Here is a 13,138-nt window from a genome sequence, read left to right as displayed (position 1 = left end):
AGAAAAAACAAAACACTCTTTATGCAAATAACGCATAAGAAGAACCCACTTCCTTTTGGTTACGGTGCAAACGGCAGTTTTTTGTCAAAGGTAACTGAATATAAATATTTGGGCTCAAGGTTGCGAATAATTATCTTGGACAAAACACATTGATGATGTGACAAGTAAAGCTTTATGCTAATTCTTCTCCTTGAGACCTTCTTTGAAGTTATACAGGCCTTCTGCACGTCTCCTTGCATATCAATCTATTAAATGTCCAGTGCTCGAGTATTCAGTACTCATTTTGGATCCCTTCACCAGGACTGACATTAACTCCACAGAATACTGAAGAAATTAGTACGGTATATCTGTACTTCGTACGGGCGAATGTCACTTACTCAGCTCATAAAACTAAGTAGCCTACCATCAGTGACCAACAGAAATAAATTTTATCAGTTGAACTTCGTCTATCCGTTAGTCAAAGGCTATAATAAACATTTAACACCACATTTTATCACTTACTCTGAATTATATGCTACAAGACAAAGGCATGTTTTTATGGTAACATCTTTACCTCCGCGAAATAACTGTTCTAAGTGCTCTGTTTTATTTTATTTTATTTTTTTTTTTTGCTTGAACCATTGTTGAATGGAGCAACCTTTTCTGTGACGTTCTGTCCAAGATTTATTGTCGTCGTTTGAGAAACGCTTGCAGAAATTTTATTTTATCTGCAGTGCTTATTTAGTGTGTTATGTTCCTGACCATATGTGACAATATGTTATGTACCATGCTGCTATCACTTCTCTGAGATTGTAGCATAAATATTCTCTTCTGCGGTCTACTCTTCAAATTCCACAGCCTTCGCTAAAAAGTCTACTGTACGGCAACTAGTCGGTGTTACATTTCAAACGTTTAGTGCTTTCCTACTGTGTTCACTATAACAGCTAATATCTTTCCTGCTGTTATGAAAAGTGTGCATAGTCTCGACTAACGTGATAAACCACGGAACGTGTCAGGCCTCGCTAGCCACGTAATCGGGGGCCATTGCTTGTCATCCTTCGCGAGTTGTCGCTGTTCTCCCAGCCAGCGGTTATTTCTTAATCCTGGACAGACCGCACGTGGGGTGCGCCCTGGGCAATCGAAAACCGCGAAGGAATCCTGTGAACCGCCCCTATGGCTTCCGTGTGTTCTATAGGTTTTCGTCTCTCGTTGCTCGTACGCTACTTTTGTCACCTTTTTCTGGTGCGTGCGTGCGTGTGTGCGTGCATTTGAGTCTTTTTTATTCTTATTTTCATTTCGCCGTTCTGTCGCACTTTGCAGGTTTCAGCGCTCAATCGCTCACTGCGTCGAGCAAAGCCGATGCACAATCCCCCCAGAGGTCTTCGACACCTGGTACGCGTTTCTCTTTGATTTTTGAGAACAGATTTCTCTCTCGCTATGTACATGCATCGGCCATGTCTCTCTCTCTCGCTCACTCACTCTCTGTCCTTCTGTCTGTCTTTATGCCATGTCATGTCTGTTGGTTTGTCTGTTCTGTCTGTCTGAACGTGTGTCTTTCTGCCAACAGTTATAACGGTTTTATGAGGTGTTAACTGCGGTATAACCACACGTGGTCATTCGTGTCGCCTGCAACACCAACTTCCGTGCTTTCTTTATTTAAATATGTAGTGTTTTGAAAGTTACAGCTTGTTACAGCTAGTTTAAGCCCCCGGGGATTCGAATGTATGTCAACGTTCGCATGTTGGTGACCGGAAGTCGCTAGTGCGCTGGCCCAACCGCGGCCACCCTAACAGCTTCGGGAGTTCTGGTTTGCCTGGATGGCGTCAGCTAGAGCTTCCACAAATTTGACCATATTAGCTTTGTGGTTAACCTTACTTCTAGTATCGCTTTTCTTTTCTCTCTTTCTCTGAAAGCATTGATTCTTTTCCTCCGCCAACCCCCCCTCCTCCCCCCTATTCCCGCTGTAAGGGCAGATATATTTCTGGCCTTCCCGTGCAAAAATATAAAAACACGTTGGCTTGTCCAGAGTGCTTGCTTTCAATTTAGGGTCTTGGAGAACGCACATGCCTATGCACCTTGACAGTCCCTCTGTCTCACAAAGCACGTGTTTCGACCGTTTAATCGTTACTGCGCCTGTTTTGTCGCTTTGTTTCTCAAAGCGGTGTGTATAACTTGTAACCGTAATTTATACATGTATAGATAAAGCAGCGACGCCATTATGCGACCCACATAATGGTGTCCCGACGTTAGCTACATAAGTATAGAAATGTAGAATCGCTACTATTTATTTTGTATTCTTTTACCAAGTGTCCAACACTAACGCTGCTTATTTCGCGTGTTTCTATTATTTCAGACTCTTTTCAAATGTTTCGGGCTGCCAGCGCACGGTTCTCGTCACAAGGTACGTGCCAACAGCCTGTGAAGTGTCCTTGATTGATTGATTACGCTTATTTTTACGAGCACCAGAAACAAATTTCAAAGTTTAGCGTCCGATTGTCTCTTTGCTTCTAAATCGAGTAAACCTTTGTTTCGCTGTGACCGGCATCTGAAGGTACGTGTGCCGTGAACTTGTTGAAGTTCTATTCCAGAAGAAACTGTCGCTCATTTCCATTTTCACTGCAGCCGTGCATAAGTTGTCTCCTGCTTCGTAATCATTGCACAGCTGTGCAAGACGTCCTAGCGGGGACATTTTAGAACTTGTTTTGACAACTAGGTTTTGATGAAAACCCGTCTGGTCTGGGATGGCCGTGGCACAGTTCTGTAAAAGATTTTTGAAAAGGGGTCCCGTATGGAAGCGGAAACGTCTTTTTTAAAACTGTTACAGCGCAACATAGAAAAAAAGAAACAAGGTGAGCCGGCCAAGTTTCTTGGCCAGCTCGGCTTGTTTCTTTTTTTTCTTTGTTGGGCTGTACCAGTTTTAGCATGCAATACCAACTCGCCCAATCTTCAACCCAGGGAAACGTCTTTTGTCCTGTCTTTTATACGTACAGTATTTTCATGTGGTTGGTGTCCGCGTTTCTGCACAATTGTTCCAGGACTGAATGTGTGCCTATGGAACAGGCTGTGCCATATGACGGCAGGAACGCGTATATTCGTACAGGTTCACTGACACTCCGAATGTCAAAACGGGGCTCGAATTCGACCTCCAGTGCGCACACGTTGCCCTCTGCGCCACGAGCTCGGTCACGTCGGCAGCTTGGTTTCGTGTAACCGCGGCTTGCTCCCATGCATGACGACACACTCCCGAGAACCGCCGCAGGGCTTAGTTCTCGACCTTCGCTTTACATACTTCGGTCTGCACCACTGTGAACCCAGTCAGACTCGACGGACAAGGTGGATCGGAAGCGCATTTCTCTGGAGCGTGACGGTTCACGTGCACGCACAACGCGTTCCCGGAAAGGCGCATAACGGCTGCCTTTCCACTATCGGCGAGGCAAGGCCACATACACGGCGTTTCTGGATTCTGTTCTTGTTCTTCGCCTGTGCAGCATCTAGTGGCAGAGAGAAAAAAAAAAGCAGCGCTACGCAGTTATCTGTCACGCAGCGGCTCACAAAGCAAGCTGTCGTCGCCGATCAAAGTCCGTGCGCGCCCCGGAAGTGAAGAACGCGGTGTTTCCTTCGCTCGAGCAGCCGCAGCCGGCCTTGTGTTTAAAAGGCTCTCGAGAAACTGTTTTAGGCTCAGTCTGCTATAACGCCGCTCCCACTCCCTTCTTTAGCCCCCACCCCCAGTCAAACTTGCCCCCATTGGCCTACCACCCCGTGACATTATTTGTATGCTTTTTTATTTATTTATTTCTTTTCGCTATACCTCCCTAAACACACACACACGCCCAAAGCCACTCACGCACTCGGTGACCATTGAGCCCTTCTGCCTCGCTCGCCCAGCCATATTTACATATCATCGTGGTCCCATTAAGAGCCTCGCTCCGGCAGCGGCGGGTCCCCTCCCCCCGTATCTGCACTCCCGCCCTCTAACGGCGTCGCATATCGCCGCTCCACTTTCCCCCACCAGCTTTTTTATTTCCTTTCAAGGCCCTTTTCTGTCTTTCATCTGCTCCCAACTACTGTTTGCGGAGGGCTCTCGTAACGTCAACCTAGCGTTGCTTGCTTTATGAACGCCAGGAGTGCGGCATCCTCCACCACGCGCGAAGCAGCCGGTTGATTTCGCGGCGCTCAATCTGGAGCGTTAGTCACGGCTTTGTTGCCGCTCGAGGAGCCGTGAAGCCAAGGGCGTCCGTCGCTGCCTCCCGACAACCACCCCGCTTCTCAGAGTATTTTTTTTTTTTTTTTCATTGACGCAGCCTATGGCTTGCGCTGGCCTCCCAGCTCTTTTACGCCTCGTTGCCCTCGTCAGCGGTTTGCTTAGCTCCAGCGCATTGACGTGACATAGGAATGACCTGTGGCTCACGTTGGGTCATGTCAGCAATAATATCTCGTTTGGTCGTAATGCCTTCAACGTGTTTGAACTTTGTATGTTCTGAAATCATGCTTCTCGCGTGAACGTTTCACGCAACGTTGTTGACTTTGATGCCCATGGTACATGCCCACTATCTGGAATTGGCTAACAACCGGATTCGTAACAAACAAAAGAACGTCACACAGACGTAAAGTATTTCTAAATAGTATTGTCAGAAAAACTGAAACTTGGAACAAAACAATAGCCAAGCCCGAAATTGAGTGAAAGTGATGAGGAGAAAGTGAGATGAAACGCACATCTTATACACAGCGTGGAATTTGGCAGCACCTGCGCAGTGCGCGAGTTTAGCATTGCTGGCATTCCATTTGTTTGCTTGTTCTGAATAAAACGTAAAATTTCTTGTAATTTCATTGGTCATTTTCCAAGTCTCGTCATTAAAGAGCCGCCAATAAGAATTTAGGGTGCCTAGTATTTTGTAGGGAAGAAAAATGTAGACGTAACTTTTTCTTTTGCGATCTTGGATCTGATGGAACGGTTGTCGGACCTGTAGACAGACCCAGACCCGAGCGAGAAGTGTTGGCGCGTCATTTCTGTGGCCATTATAATCGCCACTAGGCAGCAGCAACCAGTTTCTGTCCCGTGACGGGCTCAAACATTAACTTTTCGCTCATCTAAACCCAATTCCCTACTTCCGTATTCATTTTACGTTCTGTATCACGCAATATTCTCCGTTTTAAAAAACTGCGCGTTCTCTTTCTTTATTTTTCTACCCATTTTATGGCGTTTTCTTCTCCCCGTTTAGGCATAGTTTATATTTTATAAAATAAACATGTTAATAACTAGCAAGCTACGTAAAATTTATTGTGAACATTCACATGAGCAAGAAAGATGGGCCAGAAGAGGCTTTAACGATCACCACATTCATTTAAATTATTAACAATGACAATGCAACGTCGCCAAGAACACAACCAATGGTCTCGAAATATATACTTGAGATACTTCACTTCCAATTACTACGAGTTTGTGAAGTATAGCTTTTGTTTAAGTCAACTGGGTAAAGCTGTCGGCGTCCTGCTTGGAAGCTCTTGGCAATTCCTCTGAAGCAAGCCAAAAATTAGGCACGACCACAGCGCACTCAGCGCGGTAACTCATAAAGGAGGCTTTGCTGCTTCACACTGAGACGCGAAATCAGTCCGAAAGCAGTTGATCCACATGCGAAGCGGCCGAATGTAACCTAATCTTAACCAGCCATCGTATCTCACCAACTGTTTGCGGAAAACGCCTCGAGAGAATGACTAGTCGTGTGCAGGGGTGCTTTTGCTTCATTTTTTATAGGATAAACGTGCATTGCTTGCATCATCCACCCAGTATATTTGCCCACTCCAGAGACATAAGACTGCAATAATGCCTTGCATTGGATATTGAGCACGAGGCAAATGTTGTCTACAATGCTCACTCAAGCCGTTTTCTTCTGAAAACATAATTAGGGGACATTGTCTTGAAATACGGTACATTTAACTTGTTAAAGGAACATGGCAAGAGCACTGTTGGTGTCGAAGCAAGCTCAGACTTTACCGTTCGAGTGTCACTTACACGGCACATTACCCGGCTCTGTCCACAGAACACGGTCAGACCTGCTGCTGCTATAGCAACCTGTTCTCACTCACCCATACTGCCCCCCTCCGCCCTCTTCTTGCCCTAAAGGGAGGCCACCGTGTTAGCACTCGCAGCCAATGACCGTGGAAATGTTGATCGCCTCCGCTCCCTGTCGCTTCCATCCGCTTCCCGCTCCACTTTCAGCCACTGTGGGGAGGGGATATAGCGAGTTCGCGGCTGTGTGCATTAAGCTTGGCTCCGGTTGCCCCCAGCACGTGCGTTGACACGGTGCTTATCGCGATTAGAACGTCACTCGTCGTCTCCCCACCGAAGCCTCGCAGTCTCCCGGGCTATTGAAAGCACCCCTCGGCTGATATGTTGCTCGCTTTCGCCTACGCTGTGCTTGCAGTATGTAAGCAGGTGTGCCGAGATACGAGCTTTTATGCCTGCAGAGCAGACGCAGCTCTTTAAAGCCGGCCGCGCATGGAGCGTGCCCAGCCGCCAAAGTGGTCAGTAGAGAACGTTTACATCCCTTCAATCACGGAGCACACAATTGTCTGCGCGACATGTTTTTGCCAGTTCTGTCGTGTGGTGGCAAGGATAAAATCACAACCGTTGAATTTTGGGTAAATTTTAACCTATATGCTTACCTAATGTAGCTCCCTTTAACCTCAATGTGCTATTGCTACACCTGACCACTTTGCTGAAGGCTTCACGGGATGCTCAACGTTTTGCATTCCGTCAGCAAAGCCGAAAAAAAAACAACAACAATGCTTTCTCCTTGTGCCGATGCGTTCAATGGGTGTTTTAGCTCCTAAGAAAAAAATAATTCCCCCCCCTCCAAAAGAAATAGGCTGACTACAATAAACTAAGGTTTAATTAGACTCTGAATTAGACTCTGAGTACTAACTAGAAAATCCACAAGTCATCATCCTAACACTTTGACTTTCTTTCAACGAAGCCTGTAGCGGCTTGGAATAAAATTGTGTAAGTGTGACACGTATTTCGACTGTCCGTCTAAATTCGAGATTGAAAACGACATAGAGTTTCTCTCAATCCTAAATGTTAACTACATAAGACGTTTGCCGCCGCCTCCTCTTGCCAGTGATAACCATGGCAGCGCATTAACTGAAACAATCACTCAATAAATTAGTTAGGAAATTTTTTCTCAATATGGAGACGGACCCCTACCAGAAAATATAGCTTAACAAATACCAGTAATATCTTGTTGTATGGACACTTGCAGGAAGCTACGCGTAGTTTGCGCAATGGGAGTACTTGCAAAACGGCAGCCTTTTGCGAGGCAAAGTCGCTCATAGACAGTCATGTCTTCACTAAACTGAGTTCATTTTGAGGCACAGAAAAGGCAAAGCCATAAAACTGAGTGCAACGCGATATTCGGCGTGAGCTGCGTCTGGCCTGGCTGTCACTGCGCCTGATCCACTGTCAGTAGCCAGGCATGAAGACACGAAGTGTGTGGAAGTAAAGTAGACGCTAATACACAATGAAAATTAACACAACGGCTGTCTTTCTATTTATTCGGTGTGTTGTTGCCTCGTTGACAGCCCCGGCTGTCGTCGCGTAGGGTTGTGCAGTTCGTCGGCAACACGATTCATACCATGGCATATTGCAAACTATATCCCGTGTGCGGTTGTATCAACCGAAGGTTCTAAAGACACTACAAAGTATTCTTTTTCTTCGTTCAAGGACTTACTTGAACGACTGTAACACACTCGCAATTCGTTGCGCGCAAATGCTTCATTTGAACGTTTGCCTTTTAAACTTTTTGTCGAACCATACCGCTCCCTCAGTGCGCGGTCGCAAACCGAATGTTTCTACACCGGTTAACCTCCCTGCATTTCCCACCTCACCTCTCTCTCTTCACAGGCCGTGATCTTGCTAGCAGGCCTAATACACACTGTCATTGTTCCTCTCCACGCAGGCAGCGGCCAGATCCAGCTGTGGCAATTCCTACTCGAGCTCCTCTCGGACAGCAGCAACGCCAACTGCATCACCTGGGAGGGTAGTAACGGCGAGTTCAAGCTCATCGACCCGGATGAAGTGGCCCGGCGCTGGGGCGAGCGCAAGAGCAAGCCTAACATGAACTACGACAAGCTGAGCCGCGCGCTACGCTACTACTACGACAAGAACATCATGACCAAGGTGCACGGCAAGCGCTACGCCTACAAGTTCGACTTCCACGGCCTGACGCAGGCGCAGCAGCCGCCTACGCCCGAGTCGTCAGCCGCGTATCGCCTACAGACCGAGCTGTTACTACCTCACTACCGGAGTAACTACATCGGGGCCCACCAGCCGGCGCCGATGGGGTTGGCTCCATCAGCCGCGGCTGCAGCCGCCGCTGTGCGTAGTCCTTACTGGACGCCGAGCGCCACGGGAGCCTGCAACCTGTACCCCAATCTGTCGGGACACTCGCTCACGCACGCTGGACACAGAGCCAACGGCCTGAGTCACTATTACACATGACTCTCGTGCGGATACCGTAGCGGCGACCACCATGGTGTCGCACCACCATTGAGACTGGCCCATTAGTCGTGAACTGCGAATTGTGAGAGACTATAGGCACGGAAGGATTGAACACATTGGACGCCGTAGAATCGGCGCAGAATGGTGATCCTGTGTTCTAGTTTCTTTCGGTGCACTTGGGTGATTCTTTTGCAGACGTGTTTTTATGGGCGCAGCGTTGGACCTCCGAATGCTGCTTGATTTTGTGCTTTGCAACAAGCCCGCGACAAGTGTACTGAGAAGTGTGAGTAGAATCTTGTGTGAGGGTAAGCGACACTTGCGGTAATGTGGTGGGTTTGTTGTCTTCTGCAGGCAAAAACAAGTTGTGATCTGTCGCTAGAGTTGTTTTTTGTTGATACGCACAGTGGACAAAGTACAAGTACCGGAATGTCTATGCGTGTGCAAGAGTTCCGCATGCCTGCAGTCGCTGCGAAAGTCATGACTAAACTGTCGACCTGCACAGGGATTAAAGGGGTATGCTAAGTTGAAGGGTCGATTTTTGAACAGTTTAACCGATTTTAATAAAGAACTTGTGGAATGATTTATCTTTTTGTCATTAGAATATATTTTAACTTTCACAACCCTCACGCAAATAGACAAAATATGGTCTATATTAAGCACTTGACTTTTAGTTTAGAAAACTATCATTTCAAACATAAGAGGTACAATTACCATTTTCGAATAGATACAGGATAAAAACAGTCACTTGCATCTTTTTATATTATTTTTTGTAGAGAATTTGATTACTTGGCATTCAAGTTTGTTTTCTGTGTTGTCACCATATGTAAAATACCTGACATTTTTATTGTAGAAGAAATTTAGAACCTAAAAACTGCATTATCGTCTTCCTGACCAAATTTCTCTTTAAAGACCACTATAAAACCAGGCTTTGGCAAAGCAGTTCCGAAACGACAGTTTTCCTAGAGGTCTTATTTTAGTAAGAAAGTGCCAACTGAGAGAAGTCAAGGCAATGATTGCAGCAAATGCTACTTTACCTTATGGTGAACAGTGAGTAATGAGAGGCTTATTCTGCACAAGTTGTGCCTTTTTCAACACGACGCTGTTACCGGCGATAGCTTTACGCCGCCTATTCTATTTAAATTTATAATTCTCAAGCGCCCTTGTGTGTGCTCGTGAAATGCTACTTTAGTTGGTTGCTGGACCTGCTTCCTTTTATGGACTCCACAATTAAGCTCCAGCTTCTCGGGCACTCTTGATACGGCGCATGCAGCCTCATTGATCTCTAGAACTGCCAATTAAGGCTGCTGCAGTTTGTGTTGTTCTCAGGGGTGCGAACTCAGTATTCGGCCACCTCTTTCACGGTAACGCATTGACTGATTCATTTGCATTCTGCATCTACCTCCTCTAACATCGTTCAAGGAGCTCTTGTTTACTAAGCCAGACATCCTTGTCTGGCTGGGCACGAACAAGGAGGAGACAGGGAAATGAGCATGCAGGGACAATATAGTTATCGGGCAATTACTCTAGTAAAGCCTAGACGCCGGGTTCATGGCACTGTCAGCTTGCCGGCATCAACCGGTATTGGTCTGCAAGTCATTCCAGAGTCGCCGGGCCGGAAAATGTGCCATTTTTGTTGTCTTTCCGATAACCAGAGTTGCAGCTTCGGTTTCCACTCAAACCCGACTAGCCACAACCGAAACTATTACGTTTTTCTGGCACTTTTCCTGCTCGTTATGCTACAGCTTCGAAACGTCCCTTGTGGCTAAAAAGCGCGAAGAACTTTCTTTCGAAAGAAGCGCATTCATTCTGCGTCCAGACTCCCTTGAGCTGTGCGGCCCCGTTTTGACAACAGCATTCACGAGCGCTTTCGACGGCGAGCTAGTGCCAACGTCACGTGAAAAAAGTTATTTTGTTTTTCTTTTCTGCAGTGCAGATAGCAAGAAAACTTGGTGAGAAACTTAAATTGTGCAGGATCCAAAAGAAAACAAAGCATGACAAACGGAAAGCAATTCTGGCCATCGCTCTCAGGCATCACTTTGTAGCTGCTCTCGTTCAGGCTCGTTGCGTTGGCTTAGTGGATGTGGCGTTGTGCTGCTGAGCTCGAGGTCGCGGGTTCGATCCCGGCCACGGCGGCCGCATTTCGATGGGGACGAAATGCGAAAACGCTCGTGTACATTGATTTAGGTACACGTTCAACATTTTTCATTCTGCTGTAATTTTTTTCTCATTTAATGTCTACTTTCAGGAATACGTAGGCTTTATGAAGCACCGCGGGGTGATACTTTTTGTTTATTATATTTCTTTCGATGTGTTTATGGTCGCATCTTGTCAAAAGCGTTCTACGTAAGTTGAAATACTCACCACAGTACAACACAAGGCGCGACATTTTTGTGTACTCGTGTAGGTCACTGGTCACGCAACATTTAATGCAGTCGATTCCCGTTAATTCGACCATTGCAGGACCGCAAGATTTAACAGAATTATCCGAAAGACTGAATTCAGAAACCGCGGCAAAATGACCAAATTCAAATATTTTTTTTATTATTCGAAGTAGTCTGCAATACCGTAAAGCAGCTTTGCGCCAAGGGTATACCTGTAGCGTCGCCTGCTGATTATTCTTGCGTTTTCAAGCCTTAGTAACCACTGCGGCGCATTAGGGGATGCCGGTGGGGCTTGAATTAACCGAAGGTGGCATGCTTTCGCATTCGCACTACTCGAGTTTTTCTTTCATAGCTATGTAGGGTTTCTCGCCGGGACTTTTCAGTGTGCTCGAATTAAGCAAAAAACTGAAACATCTGAGGTCGAATTAACTGAGAGTCGGCTGTATTCTGACAATTTACCTTTTGTGAAAGTATTTAAGTGCTAACTGAATGCCACGCAACTACGTCTGTTTGTGTGGTTGCTGTTGAGAACAAATTTGTTTCTTTGTACTTTGGTTTTGCTGCGGCATGACTGGCTTTTCGCAGTGAGTGTCCGTTGTTTCTACATTAGTGCTCTTCGATGACAGTAATGTAAGGCAGCACAAACTTCCTTCTATAATTGTCAAAGAACTTTCCCTTAGCAGACATTGCGTTTCTGATGGCTGCTTGAATTTCGATGTTTTGCTTCGGTCTTCTTTTACTAAACATATTTTCTTTTACTGCGCCCCCTTTCTTTACATTCACTTCTTTTCTGCTTGTTTTGTCAAAATGTAAATTCATTATGAAATAGGTGGCATCATGCATTGTTTGGCACCAGTGAATTTTCCTTTTCATTCTTTTTTCCCTTTTATTTGCAACACTCTTGATTCATCGCCTTTATTTGCACACCTCACGGAAGCACATTGTTACGCTATACACAATAAATGTTTTTTTGGCTGGTCCAAAAAAGAAAAAAAAACAGCGTCGAGTTTGAGCATGCATTGAAAGCGACTATGTACCATTATCGCGAAATGTACACACTTATTTCAGCCAGTGGAGTTTTTCCCAAGGAATTACTTGTGCTACGATAAGCCAGGAGGCTCCTGATGAATTTTGCCTAAATATTACGGTATACGAGCATTTTGTATACTGGCAGGCGACGGGACCCACGTCCACATGGGCAACTGAAAAACGACATAGCAGATGACCCACTTGCAGCAGACTTGGCCACATATTCAAGTGGGTAAAAACACTGCTGCATAATGTTTGAACTCTCGAAGTGCCGAACCTGAAATGCAGTTCCTGGCACTCGCATTCGGTTAAGCGGGCGCTCTATAAATGCGGGCATACCTTAATGTCAACCGCAGTTAAACTTGTTTACCGATGAATTAAGCAGAAACAAGGTAAATTATTAGGATTCAAGGAAATGGGGCGAACAAAGCCTTCATTTTACAGACTTGTTCCGGCATATAGGTAAGGTACGGTTAAGTGGATGACCAAGCGGAGAGTGCAAGTTGAAATACGACCTGACGAGAAGTTGGTATACATCAGGAATAACCCTAGATGAAAGGTAAGAGATGTATAAAAAGTTCCCTTCAATTTATCCCTCTTCTCTTTCTTTAAAAAAGACCACGGGGTCATCATTTTTCAAATAAAATCTATTGATTCGTCCTTCATCCTGCACATATCAATGTTCGCCCGGTATTTCTCAAGTGCATGAGTCCGAAACAAGGACAGTGAGCACATCGAGCGACCGCGAGAGCCGCATTCACAATCAGCAATAGATAGAAAAAATATGACAGAAACCTAGCTACACATGAAGCATGCAAATGCGCTGTTTCTTTTTTTTTTCCTCTTTTTTTAGCGTTCGTGGTATTCAAAGTACGGAAGTATAGAGCAATCGCCAAATTCTAAGCATCTCTGGGCAGTATAGAGAAAGATTTGGGAAGAAAATGGTGTAGTATGGGACTCTGGAATAATTTTGACCACCAGGGCATCTTTAAAGTGCCCCCTATGCGCGGGAAACGGGCGCTTTTGCATTTCACCGACATCGAAGTGCGGCCGCCGCGGTCGGAATTTAATCCCGCGACATTCATTTTAAACAGGGCCAAAAAATATCAAACACGCACACACACGGACAAGTAAGAGCACAGTACCAGCGCTGTTCTGTGCTCTTCCTTGTCCGTGTTTTTTTTCTTTTTTGCACTGTTTAAAATGAATGACTCGTACGTAACAACTAGCTCCGCACCCAAACCCTTCTAAT

At 45.8% G+C, this 13,138-nt stretch overlaps 1 protein-coding gene and 1 long non-coding RNA gene across 4 annotated transcripts in view; one reads left to right on the top strand and one right to left on the bottom strand.

Annotated features, from left to right (window-relative positions):
• The window catches only part of LOC126532330 (transcriptional regulator Erg-like), a 54,583-nt gene extending 45,523 nt beyond the window's left edge, over positions 1-9,060 (top strand). For both annotated transcript variants that reach the window (XM_050180039.2, XM_050180040.2), the window contains 3 exons: positions 1,300-1,371; positions 2,333-2,380; positions 7,935-9,060. In XM_050180039.2, coding sequence (XP_050035996.1) covers positions 1,300-1,371; positions 2,333-2,380; positions 7,935-8,476 — 662 coding nt within the window. In that variant the 3' untranslated portion in view covers positions 8,477-9,060. The remainder of the gene's footprint in view (positions 1-1,299; positions 1,372-2,332; positions 2,381-7,934) is intronic.
• LOC129385176 (uncharacterized) overlaps positions 1-13,138 on the bottom strand; it is a 288,497-nt gene that overhangs the window by 109,180 nt on the left and 166,179 nt on the right. For both annotated transcript variants that reach the window (XR_011894856.1, XR_008612767.2), the window contains exon 2: positions 7,864-8,007. This is a non-coding gene — a long non-coding RNA (uncharacterized lncRNA). The remainder of the gene's footprint in view (positions 1-7,863; positions 8,008-13,138) is intronic.

This window comes from Dermacentor andersoni, chromosome 5, assembly GCF_023375885.2.
Source record: "Dermacentor andersoni chromosome 5, qqDerAnde1_hic_scaffold, whole genome shotgun sequence".
Taxonomy (NCBI): Eukaryota; Metazoa; Arthropoda; class Arachnida; order Ixodida; family Ixodidae; genus Dermacentor; species Dermacentor andersoni.
The sequence above is the reverse complement of the archived record's forward strand: the minus strand, read 5'-3'. Positions and strand labels throughout refer to the sequence as shown.